Source organism: Hypanus sabinus, chromosome 7, assembly GCF_030144855.1.
Source record: "Hypanus sabinus isolate sHypSab1 chromosome 7, sHypSab1.hap1, whole genome shotgun sequence".
Taxonomy (NCBI): domain Eukaryota; kingdom Metazoa; phylum Chordata; class Chondrichthyes; order Myliobatiformes; family Dasyatidae; genus Hypanus; species Hypanus sabinus.
The window spans coordinates 169,491,928-169,509,076 of NC_082712.1; the positions used below are offsets into that span (position 1 = coordinate 169,491,928).

The 17,149-nt window shown below is 37.8% G+C and overlaps 1 protein-coding gene across 7 annotated transcripts in view; it reads left to right on the forward strand.

Annotated features, from left to right (window-relative positions):
- zgc:101566 (Transmembrane protein 263-B-like) overlaps nucleotides 1-17,149 on the forward strand; it is a 255,596-nt gene that overhangs the window by 68,950 nt on the left and 169,497 nt on the right. For 4 of the 7 annotated variants that reach the window (XM_059976087.1, XM_059976081.1, XM_059976080.1 and 1 more), the window contains exon 3: nucleotides 4,324-4,419. The exons of the other annotated variants lie outside the window; for them this stretch is intronic. In XM_059976087.1, coding sequence (XP_059832070.1) covers nucleotides 4,324-4,419 — 96 coding nt within the window. The remainder of the gene's footprint in view (nucleotides 1-4,323; nucleotides 4,420-17,149) is intronic. 7 annotated transcript variants of the gene reach the window in all.

Here is a 17,149-nt window from a genome sequence, read left to right on the forward strand (position 1 = left end):
CAGTGTTTATGAGAAAGAACATAAAGGGATTAGAAGAAAAGGTCTTTTTGAAAGGAAGGGCAAAATAGAATCAATTTAGATAGAGATAAAGGATGGTAAATAATCAGTTAATCAGTATAGTTTTCAACCACCTCAGTGTAAGAGACATGAAATATTTAGTAAAAATAGCAAAATTAATTTAAAAAGATTTAAAAAAAAATCAATCACCAAAAGTTTTTAACAATCCTGATATAGGCACATAAGGAATATGAGAATTCCTACAATGTATATTAGACACCAGAATTTAAAAAGTGAGGATTTGCTAGTGGATTTAATAATAGGGAAGGAAACCAGAGTGAAGTAAAAAAAAAGTTAAAGGGGGGACGTCACGTGATGACATAGGGTCGAGACGTTGGGAATCCAGCTCCCTCGTAAAAAGTAATGAAATAGGGTTTAAATGAAGAAGAATTAATAAATACCTACTCGAAACTATTTATAAGTAACTCAGGATTATTTTTGGATATGGCTCCTAAACCGAAACAGAAGACTGCGCAAATCGGTGGGGAAAAAGGCCTAACCGTCTCGGCGAAGCCTCGGACTCAAGTTGGATCTCCTCCCGGCGAAGTGCATGGCACTTCTGATGATACGGGACAGGAAGTTGCAGCAATGTCGGCGGTCTCTAAGAAGAAACGGCAAGAGCAACGCATGCGCGAAGGAACAAGTATGCATGAACAGATATTAACAAAACTACAAATCCCAATTATGGCTGGAAGTGAATCGGAAGTGAAATCAGATTCTTTGGGAAATACAGAGGATGAAGAAGAGGAAAAGAAGGAAGAGATTAAAGGAGACATAAGAGATATCCTGATATATATGATGAATGAATTAAAAGCTATAAGAACAGATATAAGAAGGATGCAGAATACACTCGATAATGTGGTGGAAAAACAAAAGAAGATGGATAATAAAGTTAAAGAGATGGAAGTAAAAATGGAAGAAAACACTGAAAGAATAGATAAGATAGAAGACAATAATCTTGCCTGGACAATAGAAAGAAAACAGATGTTGGAAAAAATAGATGCACTTGAAAACTCTAGAAGACGAAATAATATTAAAATTGTTGGTCTTATGGAAGGTACAGAGGGAGAAAATCCAATAAAATTCTTTCAAGATTGGATTCCGAAAATTTTTTTTTATCCAGACATAAGTTACGATCTTCTGAAGAGGTGGAAGGAATTTAATCCAGTGAAAAAATCTTTATGGGAAAAGGGCTATAAATTTTTATTAAGCTACCAGCAAAATTGATAATTTTCTTGGATAATGAAGAAAGAAGATTTTTCGTTGACTACCGGAAAGCGGAGAAATTTGTACAAGAATTACCTGATGTCCACGAAGAGGAATAAAGAATTATAGAAATGAAGTGGACTAATGATGAAGACTGAAATAAGGTTGGACTTGACGGACATTTATAAGGAAAACAAGAATAGTTGAGGAGTATTAATTGGGAGTAGAGACATTAATTATTTTCTTTTTTTTTCTTCACTAATATATTTTCTTTCTTTTTTTTGCGGGGGGGAGCTGGAGGAGCTCCTGATTGATGGCTGCGAGTTTCACGTGTACAATCATGGTGATTGCCATGACGCGTAAAATGGGGGGGGGGGTAATGTTGTGTTCTTTTTATTCGCAACATTAGTGGGGGGGTATTTTGTTTTTTACGAGAAAAGCTGGGTCAAACAATGTTGATGCCAAAACCAAGTGAAATAGAAATATTAATTCAAAAAGGAAAAATTAAAAAAACTTACATCTTGTATGTACAATTTGATTCAAAAACAGACAATTGAATCTGGAATTCATAAATCAAGACAAAAATGGGAATCTGATTTGAATGTTAAAATTGATGGAAAAAGTTGGTCAAGATTATGTTCTGATAGTATGATAAATACAATAAATGTTCGACTTAGATTAATACAATATAATCTTTTACATCAATTATATATAACACCACAGAAAATAAATAGATTAAATTCAAATATGTCTGACCAATGTTTTCGATGTGGTCAAGAAATTGGTACTTTTTTACATTCTACTTGGTCTTGTTTTAAAATTCAACCATTTTGGATAAATCTAAGACTTTTATTGGAACAATTTACTGGAGTACAACTCCCACATAGTCCAATATTATTTTTATTAGGAGATATTGAAGGGACAATACCGAAACTTAAATTGAATAAGTATCAGAAAAAATTTATAAAAATTGCATTGGCAGTAGCTAAAAAAGTTATCGCAGTTACTTGGAAATCTGATTTATATTTAACTATGGATCATTGGAATAATGAAATATATAGTTGTATTCCACTTGAAAAAATTACATATAATCTAAGAAATGAATATGATATATTTTTGAAAATTTGGCTCCAATACCTACAAAAGATGGGATTAAATATATAGGTCCTTTGAAGATAAAATTATAAAGTAATTGGGGAAAGTAAAAATAAATATTAAAATTATTTTGAACTCTATGGAGTTTCTTTCCTTCCTTCCTTCCTTCCTTCCTTCCTTCCTTCCTTCCTTCCTTCCTTCCTTCCTTCCTTCCTTCCTTTCCTTCCTTTCCTTCCTTTCCTTCCTTTCCTTCCTTTCCTTCCTTCCTTCCTTCCTTTCCTTCCTTCCTTTCCTTCCTTCCTTTCCTTCCTTCCTTTCCTTCCTTCCTTTCCTTCCTTTCTTTCCTTCCTTTCTTTCCTTCCTGGGGGGAGGGTTAAGGGGAGGGGGGAGGATTAATATTATTTTTCTTTTTCTTATTAATTTTTCATTACATTTATTCTTTGTAATTTTCTAAAAAATTTAATAAATAAATAAATATTTAAAATTAAGTTAAAACAGGGGGAACATATAAGCAACAATGAATGCAGTATTATATACTAAAACTAATAGAGGACAACATTGTTATGATAAAAACCAGATTGATAGAATGGAGATAAGCTGATTTTGAGAGACTGAAGATAGCTTTTGGAAGGCAGAATGGACAATGGTATTGACAACTAGTTATAAAGAACATGAATAAAGAACTCTCAAATAAATGGTGAGTGCAATGGTTTGATCTAATATCAGTGTATTATGCCAAAAGAAGTGAGATTGCAATGAAGTGAGGGAGTTGGTATATGCTAGAATTCAGGAGGATATGAGTAGATCTTATGAAAATGTATAAAATCATGAAAGAGATGGGCTAGAGTCATCAAGGTCATTTCCACTTGTAGGTGAGACTGGACATAGCCACAAGATTCAGGGAATAGATTTTGGATGGAGATGAGGAGAAACTACTTTTCCAAGAGGGTAGTAAATCTGTGAAATGCTCAGCCCAGTGAAGCAGTGGAGACTACCTCATTATTTATATTTAAGATACAGTTGGACAAATTTTTGTATAGCAGAGTAACTATAGGTTATGGGGGAAAAGTTGGGTAGGTGGAGCTGAGTCCAAGGCCAGATCAGCCATAATCTTACTGAATGGCCGAGCAAGCTCGATGGGCCAGACAGCCTATTCTCTATTTCTTATGTTCTTATGAAACAGTTGAAGTTGTTCAGCAGTTGTGGAGGGAAAAAAATAAATATTAGGAAGGCACAACCTAAACACAACTCTGGATGAATAAAGATTTATGGGGCCAATTAAGTGTAAGAAAAGAGACATCTTGTACATTAAAAAGACAACACAAGAGAAAGAAGAAGGTAGAAATGTGCTAAAATTGTCAAGGAATATAATAAAGGTAAAATCATTTAGAAAGATAAATTTAAAAAAAAGTTTGGAATGGGAATAGAGACATTAAAGGATGGACAGCGCAGTACTACCTGTAATAGGAAAATGGTTGAAATATACAGTCATATATTATAAGAAGAGTTGGACATGCCATAGGATAATGAGACAGGTAATGAAAAGAATGCATTTTTAAAAAAAAAAAGAAAGAAGGGATATATTAAATAGGCTAATCAGATTTTAAGGATATGATTCCTAGTCCAGGTGGATTTCATTCATACATTTCAAAAGAATCTTGGGAAAAGATAATGCATATATTTAATAATTTCTCTGGGTAATATGTAGTGACAGAGATGTGAGGTTTGTCAGCATGGTACATAGAAGTAAGTTGGGGGATAGATCTTGTCTAGGGATTTAGAGATGGAAAAGGTTTATTTCAGTGGTAGGGAAAGTAATGGAATCCCTTTGGAGAATATGAGGAGACATGAGGTATAATATTGGATTTTAAAAGGGAATATATTTCTTAACCATGAGGTAACATATTAAACAGCTGTAATACTAAGGATAGATTTTATTCAAATTTTCACAATGCCTTTGATAAGGTACCTTGCAATTGGCGACTGAGGTTGGAGAAAGAAGAGTTGGGGACGTAGAGGAATGGTTTACTCGTGGATTTCAGGATGTTGCAGAGAACAGAGGTAAATGCAATTTGTAATGTGTAAACTTAATAGGAAAACTACTGTTAACAATTGATTTTAGTGACTTTTACCTCTGGAATTAAAAGCACAATTTCTTAGTTTGGTGATCAATCCTGATGGTACATCCAGATGACATTAATAATCGTGCATAATGGGCAAATTATGCATTTTGACAGTAAGAATGGAAAAGGCCACTACTTTCTTGGAATGTGCAATTTTAGATGGAATGGTGTAAAAAGATCTTAGAGTATAAATATACCCATCATCAAAGGTTGTACTATGTTCCTGAGGCCGTAAAGAATTTTGATTTATTCTTAGAGATTTAAAATTGAAAAGTAGCTAGGTTATGCTAAAGTAGTGTTAACTAACTGTAGTTAGAGTATTGCTTACAGTTCTGGGTGCCAGAGTGTTAAAAGCATAGAAGCAATGCAGAAGGTGTGTAGAGGATTGGAGGAATGATATCAGATCTCCAAGGGTAAGATCAGAATCAGGTTTAATATCACCAGCATATGCTGTGAAATTTGTTAACTGTACAGAAGAAGTACATGATAAATATAGGAAAAAATCTGAATTAAAGTTTGTTTGTGTGTGTGTGTGTGTGTGAGTGTGTATGTATGTTTATAATATATATATTCCATTAAACTGTTGTTAAAATTGGTAATGCAAAAAAAACACAGAAGTGTTCATGGGTTCAATATCCATTTAGAAATACGATGGCAGAAGGGGAAAAGCTGTTCCTGAGTTGCTGAGTGAGTGCCTGTAGGCTTCTGTACGTCCTTCCCAATGGTAACAATAAGAAGAGGGCATGTGCTGGTGATGAGAATCCTTAGGCACCACTCTTTGAAGTTGTTTTGGATACTATGGAGGCTAGTGCCCATGATGGAGCTGACTAATTTTAAAGTTTCTGCAACTTAAATCTTGGTGCAGTAGTCCCCAACTTGATACCAGACAGTGATGCAGCCGGTCAGAATGTTCTCCACAGTGCATTTGTAGACATTCCTGAATGTTTTTTTGTTACAAACTAAATCTCCTCATACTCCTAATGAAGTATAGCCACTGTCTTGCCTTTATGGCTGCATCAATATGTTGCGTCCAGGTTAGGTCCTCAGAAATATTGACATCTGGGAACTTGAAATTGCTCACTGTCTGCACTTCTGATCCCACACTATGTCCCTCATCTTCCCCTTTTGGAAGTCCTCAGTTAGCTCTTTGGTCTTGATAACGTAGAGTGTAAGGTTGTTGTAGTTACACCACAACCAACTGGTGTATCTCGCTTCTGTACTCCCTTTGTCACCATCTAAGATTCTGCCAACATATGGTTGTATCATCACCAAATTTAAGGGTGGCATTTGAGCTATGTCTTGCCACACAGTCATAGGAGGGGAGTAGAGCAGAGCAGTGGGCTAAGCACATATCGCTGTGGTGCACCAGTGTTGATTGTCAGCAAGGTGGAGATGTTACTTCCAATCCACAAAGTTTGTCGTCTTCTGTTTAGAAAGTTCAGGATCCAGTTGTAGAGGAGGTACAGAAGCCCAAGTTTTATAGCTTTTTGATCAAGAATTATTTGTTAAGCTCTTCATTCTCTTAAGAAAGGTAGGCTGAAAAGCAATCTAATAGAGATACTTAAGCCTATGAAAAGATGTGAGGAGAATACAGAGGAGCTTCAAGGAGATATCAGTGACAAAGTCATGGCAGATGGAATAGGGTGTGAACAATGTGAAGTCATCCATTTTGGTAGAAAAAATAGACAATGTAGTTCTCAAATGATGGGCGATTTAAAGGTGCTAATTTTCAGAGGGACTTGGTATCTTCATACACAAATCACTGAAAGTCGACATTTAAGTGAAACAAACAATTAGGTAGCAAACTGCATGTTGCCTTTATTGCTCAAGGATTTAGATATGTCTTACTGAAATTTTGTCGGGCCCCAGTGAAATCACACATGAAGCATTGTTTGTACATTTGTGCTCCTCATGAGAGAATGGTGTATTTGCAATTGTGATGAAGATTTACCAAATTCATTTTTGAGATAAGGCTACCTGAGGAGACATTAAGCAGGTTGGTGGAATATTCCTCAGAACTTAAAAGAATGAGAGATGATAACATTGAAAGACATAAATTTTTAATGGTGCTTGACAGAATTGTTGCAGTGATTAAAAGTTTTTTGGAGAGGGTTTATAGAAACAAGGGTAACAATTTAAAAGCAAGTAGATATTCAGGACTAGGATGAGAAATCATTTCTTCATGCAGAAGATAGTGAATGTTTTTTTCTCTTATCAAAGTAGGCTATGGAGTTTTAGTAACTGAGTATCTTCATGATGTAGTTGGATAGGTTTTTGGATATTAAGGGTTAGTACAAGGAAATAGTATTGGGTTAAAAGACTTCAAGCAGAGTAGGCAGCCAATGCTTATGCCTTAACAGTCCATATGCAGAGAAATAAGGCATGATATTTTTTATTTGGGATGATTTAAAATTTTTTTTAACAATATAGGTAGTTATGCTTTTACCTTCTTAAACCTTTTCAACAACCTCTGTTCTCATGTAAGGTTTAATAATTGGTTGGTAATTTGTTTATTGGTTACTGGCGAAAGTTGGGGCAGACAGCTGGGGACCTGCATGGCCTGGGTCATAGAGAGGACTAGTGCTTAAGCCGTGGTGTCGCTGTTCATTGCTGACAAGGGAGTGATGTCAGAGTAGGGTACTTCATAGGATCGCTGGAGGTGGTGTGGAGCAGTGCTATTCCTTAACCCCCCCCCCCTGAGTTCACCCAGCAGAAGGTAACCTGTATTGCATTTGACTGCAGAGTACTGCAATATTCATGGACTCAGGAACTAGGACTATATATTTTTTGTATGACTGTATTTTACTGCCATCTTATCCGTGCTCTGTGTGCCTTGCACTGCTTATGAAGTAGTGTTTATACTGTGTTTTGTAGCTTAGCCCCAGAGTAACACTGTTTCATTTGGCCATATTCATAGGTATTTGTGTATAGTTAAATAACAATTAAGTGGTCTTAAACTTTATTATTGTTCCTTGTACTGAAATACAGTGAAAAACATGTTTGCATGACACCTAGACAGATCATTCCATGTCTAAGTACATTGGGGTAGTATAAAGGGAAAACAAAACCCTGGGAGTATGTAGTGTGACAGAGAAGGAAGAGAAATACAGGAGAACAGCTACTACAAAAGTTCACCTTTATCATTTGAGGAACATTCAAAAATCTGATAACAGTGGGATGGTAAAAGTAACAACAGAAAACTACTTCTGAAGAAAGTTTAGCTCATTTGCCTCTGTAATTACTTTGGTGTCTTAGTTTCTGCTAATTTTTTTCTTGTTAAGTGCCTTGATAGGGTCTTATATTGGTTCTAGCAATACTGGGAGATATTGATAGTATTGTTTAATCCTGAAAGGGTATCACTCACTTCATTCAGTTTTTGATTTTGTGCTAATTTTACATTGTACTTTTTAACATTCTCAGTAAGTTCAGAATATACAGTTCCTCTCCATGTTATGGTCAAGTTTTGTGAAGTGTTCGTAATCTGGACAGTTTGTATATTGGACTTGTAGCCTCAAACTGAGTTCCTACCCAGCAGAAGTTCCCTGCAGCCGTCAAATCCATCTTCCTGTCTCCCAGATGCTCATTGTGTGTACATAACCTAGACATTTGTTGGGGAAGACCTCTAGACAATATTTTCCTTCTGCTTGAACCTAATGTCAATCCAGAGTAGATCAATTCTGCACAGCTTGGCATTAAATTACAAGATAATACTGTTGCTTTTTTATTTAAAAAAAATTAATCTGAATTCCAAAAAAACCCCTAAAATTTGCTGTATATTCCTGCAGATTTGGCTATTTAAAATAGATCACTATAATCAAAGCAAAATTATTCAGAATAAAGGTATCAGAATGCATCTCTTCTATCTCGATAAATTAGTAAACTTGTACATTTTTTGTACCACTTGGTTTGGAATTTTGTAAGCTTGATCAATACAAAAGCATACTTTCACAAAATTACTAATTGGAGATTTGCAGTGGAGCTTAATTGGCCAGTGATTAAAGTCCAAAATGAAGTAATATTTGGAATGTCACAGATGTTTTGATGCATGGGGGATAGAAAAGGTAGAAATGGTTTCACTACCTATGATAGGTTATGTATTTGATGATCTAATGAGGAAATTGCAAAAAGACATGGAGAAAATCAAGAAATGATTGATTACGAGTATGATTGCATTATATTTTCCAGACTTTATTACATTTAGCAACGATTGAAACAATTGAAAGATGATTAAAAGACAATTGTCTTTTTAACAGATCTACCAGTTAAATCAGAAAAATTTTGACTTTTTTAAAAAGCAAAATCTGCTGACTTTCCTTCATGCCAATATTCGTTTTGATGTAAAATATACCTATTCCTGTAGCTCCTGAGCAATGTTTTTCTCCTCTGTGGTTTTCTATTGTTTTAGTCATATAATAATACACCTATTATGATGCTGAAGGAGATGCAATAAGTTAATGTGAATTTCAACTATGGAATATTTATCAGGAAATATGTAAATATCTCAAACAAATATTTCACCTCAGAGGTAACAACTGTTCTAACCAATAATTCCAAATCTTTATTTTAGTAATCACCGTTCTTGTATTCATTTCTGATACCCAAGGCACGACTAAACTGCTTATTTTTTAAGTAAAAATAAATAGAATTGGTTGATTTTTGTTAAGTGAATTGGGATCTAATTTAAAGCAAACAGCGTGGTATTCATTAATATGATGTTTAGTGCAAAAATGAATGTCTTTATTCTGCATTTCTTTCTATTGTAGCATTTGTCTGATTTTTCTGAAACCAATTTTCCCTCATGTTTTCAATTTGAAACTCTGAGATACTTTGCAATCTGCTCATTATAAATGTTATTAAAAAATCTGTTTACTTGGAGATGTGCTAAGGCTGGTGTAACTGTTTCTTGAAACTAGCTATTTATCTTGCTAAAATAGTTTAAAAAGAGTTTAATGTAATCAACAGCTGATAAATAATTGTCACAATCTTTTAAGATTGTGAAATAATTTGTGGTGACCTTATTAGATGTAGTTTACAGTTTTGGCACATGATGCTTGCTATAGTAATTCTAATGCAGCTACATTGAGTTGCTAGGTAACAGTATCCTTTCTACATGCTTCTTAACTTTGGCATCAATTACGTGTATTCTTCTGAGTAGGGATGGATGATCTCTTGTCTACTGACCTTGTCAGATCAACATGGGAATTTATTGCATGCCTTAGTTTCTTGTTTGTGATATAATTATCTTCTAGAAAATAGTGGCTTTCACAGTATAACTACTTTAAAATGAGTATCATTGGCCCTTGAAAACTGTCGTATATCTAATAAGCAGTGTGTACTGTGATGCTGCCATCCTCCACCTGTTGTCAGCTCAGTGAATTAGAGTCAAATTGCTTCTGATCCAGGGGAAATTTTCTTATATTTTGCTGTCATCTTGTAAAATATTTCTGATTTAAATATTTGCACAGCTCGATTTTATGCCTGCAAATTGTTTTTAAGTTTACCTGAAGTTGGTAGACTCTGGTTCCACCTGCCCACCAACCCCTCCCCATCTGGTTCCACCTTTCACTTACCAACCTTTATTAAATTCCCTTCATGCTTCCATGTACTGGCAATCTTTTCTGTCCCCGAAGCATAGACATCCTTCTTTCATGTATCAATACCTCCTACAAAATGGGTCACTATTGGCTTCCAGCATGCTAAGATTACTGAATTATGTTAATTATCATGTAAAATAAGCATAGAGGTGAACAATAGGGAATCAAACAATTATTGATACTAATGAAATAAAATTTTGATTGGTCAGTTTATAGAATTATTACCAATGTGAAGCAGAAATTACATTGGTGTAGGAAATTGATATGTCAAACTCATAAGATTAACCGATATACTGTAAACTACAAAATGTGAACTTTTGTAAGTGATGCCATTTTATCAGAAGTTTTTATTATTATTCTGTCTAATTTTGGTCTTTGATAGATCAAACTTAGAGGACATGATTTGGCTGATGGAGAATTGGCTGTTTCTGCATGTGCCTCTAAAACTTCATTTTAATAGAGTACAAAGCTAATCTGTGATGACATCCCTAAATGACATCTTATATACTGATATTGAGAGAAATACATAGAAGTTAAAATGCAGAAACGTATCATCCAAACCAGCGAAGTATGTAAAAGCATTTAAATTCAGAACAAGCGATCTTCTTCACATTAGTTAATGTCATTCCATTTTCTGCCCCCCCCCCCATCCATTAATTCAGCTTCCTTTGGGAGCTTTGCAAATCTGTGTAAAGATATTTCACTTTTCTTCAAATTTTGGACATTTAATCTTGTATAAAATGTCCCTTGTCTACTTTCCCTTTCATCCTTTTAGAGTTCCATACTCTTTGCTCAGACAAAGGAACAGATTTAGATAGTTAAATCAAGCTTTGTAATTCCTCGAACCAGATGATATCTCAGTGAATCTGATGTGTAACTTTCCAATTCTGGCTTTTGGCTTTTTGCATTTCATCCATCACCCACAATTCACAAGTCAATATTATAGACCAAAATGACCTGTTTGATCAGCATACAAATGAGGAATTATATGCAGAATACAAAGGCCTAAAACCTAACTAAGGGCTTATTTGCAGCTTGGCTAATAATGTTGCAGAGAAAACTAATGACCAAAGAAGTGTTTATTGCATGGGAAAGCTGCCAAGGATGCTTAGCAAGAATCAGAATATGTATGTGATAACAATGTATATCAGCATTGTAAGCAGTATAACAACAGTAAACAGAATAATGTAAACAGTATTCTGGGCTCTGTACAGTATACTGGGTTGCAGATTTTCCCAGGCTCTGTGACTGGACCTCTAGCTCAACTGAGCTCGCAAGCTTGCAAATTAACAGTATGTACTTTTAAGTAAGCTGTGTTTGACAGTTATTCCCTGGGTCTGAACCTGAAGGCCTCTGGTAGAGAGGCAGATTGATATCTTGGTGCTGCGAGCAGAGTCCCAATATATGGTAGACCCCTCCCCAAAATTGAATAAGCAGACGGAGGGATGGACCGTTGTGGTGAATCAGAGAAGATTGGACCCAGAAGGTAAGCTTTAACCTTGGTTCCTTTCTGCTCTCTGATGACTACGTTTGTTCCCTCATTTTGGCGGGGAAAATCCACTGACGGGACCCAAAGGGAATATTAAGTCAAGACGGGTGGTTTTGAGTACCCCGGAATAGTAAATTAAGATGGGTGGTTTGAGTCCCCTGGAATAGTAAATCAAGATGGGCCATTCGAATCCCTCGGAATACAATGGGTGTGCACTTAGATAAAGAGGAGAGGAGTAGCCCTTTATAGAAAATAATGGACAGACAATGAAAAGAAACTGAGACAAATGTCGTTCCAATTGTCTAAACATTTGGGAAAAGACAATTGACCTGTAGGAGGTACATTTGATTTAAATTTAATATGGAAAGGGAAGGCAGCGAAAGAGTATGGTCGCCTATGGCGACAAGAGGCAGAAATAAAAGAAGACAGACATAAATTAAATTGTTGGATTAATAACGCTAAGTGAAGTTGGATAAACATACGTGACAAAAGAGGCAATCCTAAGAGTTTGCAAGAGTTGAGGGTGATTTGTAAAGAATGGGACAAGGGACAGAAACAGACAAAGGAGATGGGGAAAGAAATTGTATCAGAGACAATACATACTGGCTATGGAAGAATGAATAAAGGGAAACGGAAAATAAAAATAATTTTGGGGTACACTGCCTCTATCCTGACATGCTGACCGATTCCCCAAATGATACTGATGACTATTGGGAATGGGTAAGGCAACCTAATAATCCCGCCATACTATCCACAGTTGCATCGGCGCCTGTTTTATCACAGTCAAGTTCCCCACCCCATATGGTTCTCGCCCTGGTGCCTCAATTGTCAACTCGACAGTCATTGCATAGCCACCAACCGATGTAGTTCCTCCAGAACAGTTGGGAAGCCCAGTACTCATTTCTGCCCGCACGCACAGTCAGACTGGACCTCTCCCGGACTGGACCCCTGAACAAGGGCCATTGGTTTTACCAGGACTGATACAGACTCAGTATCAGTTGCCCATGAGGACCATTCCTAACCCACGAGCTGGAGTGGTGGGATAAGCACTTAGTGTGCAAATCCATAAGCCCTGGACCCCTTCCGAACTCAGTGGTATACTGAATGCCACCCCTGACAAAAAAGATCTAACCTCAAGGGTTCTGTAATTATTTAAGAACTGTCCTATTTATTCTCTATCTCCTGACTAACTCTAACTCTGGCTATGGCCACTCTTACTCCTACTGATGAGACATGATTCACCACTCGGCTCAAACATGGCACTACAACTAGTTAATCGCAACCAGGCAAACCGAACTGCTGATGATTGAAAATATATTGGCCACCTTATCCCACACTCTGGCCCCCTTAATAGATGTAACTAAGAGTGTAAACCCAGGAAAGGTGAGCCCCCTGATGATTTCCTAGAACACTTTAATGCCATTTATTCTGCACGATTGGGAGATCCGCTGTACGCAGCAGGGAACCAGTCTCCACAGTACTGTGTTCTCCTCGAAGCTCTGCCCAGCAAGGTGGCCGAAAAGATTAAGGTCAACAATATGAACTGGTCAGAGTCCACTCTAGTTTCAGAAAACCATTTAAAATTAGTAGTTCACAAAAGCAAAGTATTTCTAGGAAAGCTGTAAATCAGATAAAGACATTTATTATTTATCATTGTAGCTATATTAGCAATCTGTGGCCTTGTCGGAAATGTCGTAGTTCAGTCTTTCAAACTGAAGACCACAGAGGCCATCTGAAGGGAAAATTTCATTTAAATTTTAGTACATAACTGTTAAGTGGGTGGCTAGAGCAATCTTCTATATTTTAATATTTGTTTTCTTTCCTTGTGAGGAAAGGTTGATTTTTGATTTTGTTCAAGTCTGAACAAATGTTAGGACACTACATTATACTTTTAAAAAAATCTAGTATGTTAGTTTGTCAGAAAGAAAGATTTATTTGTTTTTAAAAGGTTTTGTTATCAAGTGTGGCACCAATGTAATACAGATCTTAATAGACCAGAAGGTACCAGATTCAGCCCTTGACCTGTGCTAATTAACCCCCATTGTTAATACACAATGCCGACTCGGATGCGTAAATTCCTGGGCCTTGTCAATTTCGGCCGCACTAGATATGAGGTCCTTCTCCTACAGAACCCCCTTCTCAGTGTTTCCCCTGTTCTACTATGAACCTAGAGAATGCTCTCCTGAGCGTCTAGATTCACCACCCCATGATTGTGCAACAATAAATTACCAATTGACAGAAGTCCAGCTTGACATGACTGACGTCCTCCTCGCTAACCCGGACTTAGTCTTCTATGTAGATGGGAGCTCCTTTATAGGGAACCAAGGCCAGCACTGTGCAGGCTATGCTATTGTTTCTGATATAGAAACCGTGGAGTCTGCTTCCTTTCTCCTCAATTAATGCAGCAAGCTGAACATTTGCACTCACTAGAGCATGCATCCTAGCCACTGGGAAATTGGCCAATATTTCTACAGACTCTAGATTCGCCTTTGGAATCATGACTTCGGCCAACTTTGGAAAGCTCCTTTGTCACTTCCTCACTAATAAAATTTACATCGACAACCTTTTGTCTGCCATCTGTCTTCCTTCACAATTGGCCAGTATTAAATGCTCTGCACACACTAAGATACTACTGAGATTGACTGTGGAGACAACGGAGTTGACTCAGCTGTGGAACAAGCTGCCCTTATCGGAGAACTGGTTGCTCCCCAAATGACGAATTGCCAGTGAAAAATTGAATCCCCCGTTTCCAAATCAAATGGTATGCCTGGAATTGAGAACGTGTATGTTTTACAGAGGGACACCTCTGAAAAAAAGAAGGCCACCTGGGAATCAGCTGGATGATCTTACTCACTGACCGAGGACCTCTGGCTTACTCCTGCCCGCAGGTCTGTGCTCCTGAAGCGAGACTGGGCTATATTGTAGATTTTGTACATACCAATACTCACCTTGGCAAGGAGGGAATGGTAAGGCACTGTTTGGAATCATGGTAGAGCCTGGACCTGGAGAAAGTGGCAGAGAATGTTGCTAGACAATGTCTGATATGCCAAGAACATAATCCAGGAAAAGGCACCCCATGCCCAAAGGGATATACCCTGTAGCCAAGATACCCTTTCTGCCAACTACAACTTGATTTTATCGAATTATTGTACCTGCACTGTTATAAGTATTATCTTGTAATTCTTGATGTTTTTAGGAAATGGATTGAAGCATATCCCACCACAGATAACAAAGCCGATATCATGGTGCGTATTTTGTTGAAAGAAATCATTCTCAGATTCAGGGTACTGGAGCAAGTTGTAGCCTACAACAGCCCTCATTTTGTGAGTAAGATTAATACCCAACTATGCCAGGCTCTGGGTATTAAACAGATACTCTATTGCACCCACAGACAGCAGGCTGCAGCCTGATTGAAAGAGCTAATGGGATGCTGAAAAACAAATTAGCTAAATTAGGACAAGAAACTGGTCAAAATTGGCTCAAGATGCTACCGATAGTCTTGTTCCAGATGAGAACTTATTATCAGACCAAACAAGGTCTGTCAACAGCTGAAATAGTATATGACAGACTGTTAAAGACTCCCTGGAAGGCTGCTTTGCCAACCCCGAATTACCTGAGATGGACCTGAATCAAATGTTGAATGAAATTATAGTGTATGTCCTGGCACAAACCAAATCTCTCTAGGTCTTGCACTCAGAGTTGAAGGAGGCCCACTGGGAAGGAGAGGAACTGGAAAATGAACATCAAGTTCACCAAGGAGACTTTGTTCTCATAAAGAACCATCTTAGAAAGAAGCTTGAGCCTCATTGGAAAGGACCACTCCAATGGCAGTCAAGTTACAAGGACTTCCAAAATGGACATATCTAGGACATGGCAAATGTGTGCATTCATGACTGAGCTATCATACTTGTAATCTTAAGCACTTGTATTGTAGTAACCTTCCTGTCGCTTTGCTAGAGTTATGCTAGGAAAGCTAACTCATCTGTCTGCTGGGTGTGTGCAGCAATTCCTCCCCATGGGAAGATAGGAGCTCTCCTAATAGCCATTCTGCTGAACAGCAGTGAACAAAGGTCAATCTGGGGCTTTTCTAATGACAGTCAGACTGGTGAGGCTCAAAATTGCACCTGTGATGTGACTGGAGACTGTGGGTACTACTGCTTTGATGGTTGGTACATTGGCTCCCCCTGGAAGAAGCCATACATGGGGAGGTCAGACATCATGGCCTTCCACCATTGTCAGAGTCTGACCAACCAACAAATGCAATCTGCTACTGTCATTTCAAAGGTAAGGGGACTTACTTTCTGGGCAATAGCACTTGTGTCATTTGGACAACGGCGGAACCACTGCACCTCCTGAACAGAACTCAATGGGTTTGTGGGGAAAAGATCCTACTGGTTTCTCCCAGGAGAGACAGCTAGCTGATAGGACATCCAACAAGGGAGCAGAAATTGGATGGGATGCTGCTTCCTGGCCTACCCAGTACTCCACATGCAAATGCTGAAAACCCTGGACCAGCACCCTTCCCTCCTATGGCAAAAGTGAGGAATCTCACAACCGGAGCACTTCTGGATGATGGCTTTCCCCTTCTATGGGGCGGACTGCAATTCGAGGGAAATCATCAACCTGTCCACAGTTTTAGAGGAGATGGCCAGTAGTACCACTAAGACCATGGATGGCGTCCAGGGAACCGAATGGCCCTTGGTTTTGTTCTGGCTGAAAAAGGAGGTGCATGTGCCATTGTAGGACAAGAGTGCTGCACCTACATCCCAGATGAATCAGAGAACATTACCTCTCTCTCCGTTCACATTCAAAAGGAGGTAAATGAAATCCGGAAAATCGGGGCCAACATTGCAGGATGGAGCAGTATACTGCTACATTATGCTACCAGCATTGCAGGAGTACTCATGCTTATTGCACTTTTCCGATGTTTATGGCCCCTTGTCAGCTGGTGCTTTTGCCCTATGCCCACAGGGATATTTATACAAAGAGTCCACCTAGAAGAAAGGGGACCTCAGAGAGACCGAGGTGCAAATAATGAGGATGGAGACTACGATGACGCGGAAAGCCCTTTGGCTTATCCCAAGTGTGAAAATTAACATGTACAACAACCCTGACGTTGATAATCCTAGTTGTCATGGAATGACAAAAGGAGGGAATGAGGAATTATATGCAGAATTAAAAGGGCTAAAACCTAACTGACTTGTTGCATGGGAAAGCTGCCAAGGATACCTAGCAACAATCAGAATATGTATGTGATAACAAAGTACATCAGCAACTCCAAATAGTATTCTGGGCTCACTTGGGTTGCAGATTTTCCCAGGCTCTGTGACTGGAGCTCTGTAGTTCAACTGAGCACGCAAGCTTGTTGATAAACAGTATGTACTTTTAAGTAAACTGTGTTTGAACCTAAAGGCCTCTGGTAGAGAGGCAGATTAAGATTATCACAACCATAAACATTTAGTCCCTTCACCGCCTTCATAATATTGCTGCAATATGTACCCCTCTATATGATGCACCTCTGCAACTTGTCAAGATTTATTTTAACATAAGACCTCTGTCACCTGAAATTAGCAGGTGCATAGTAA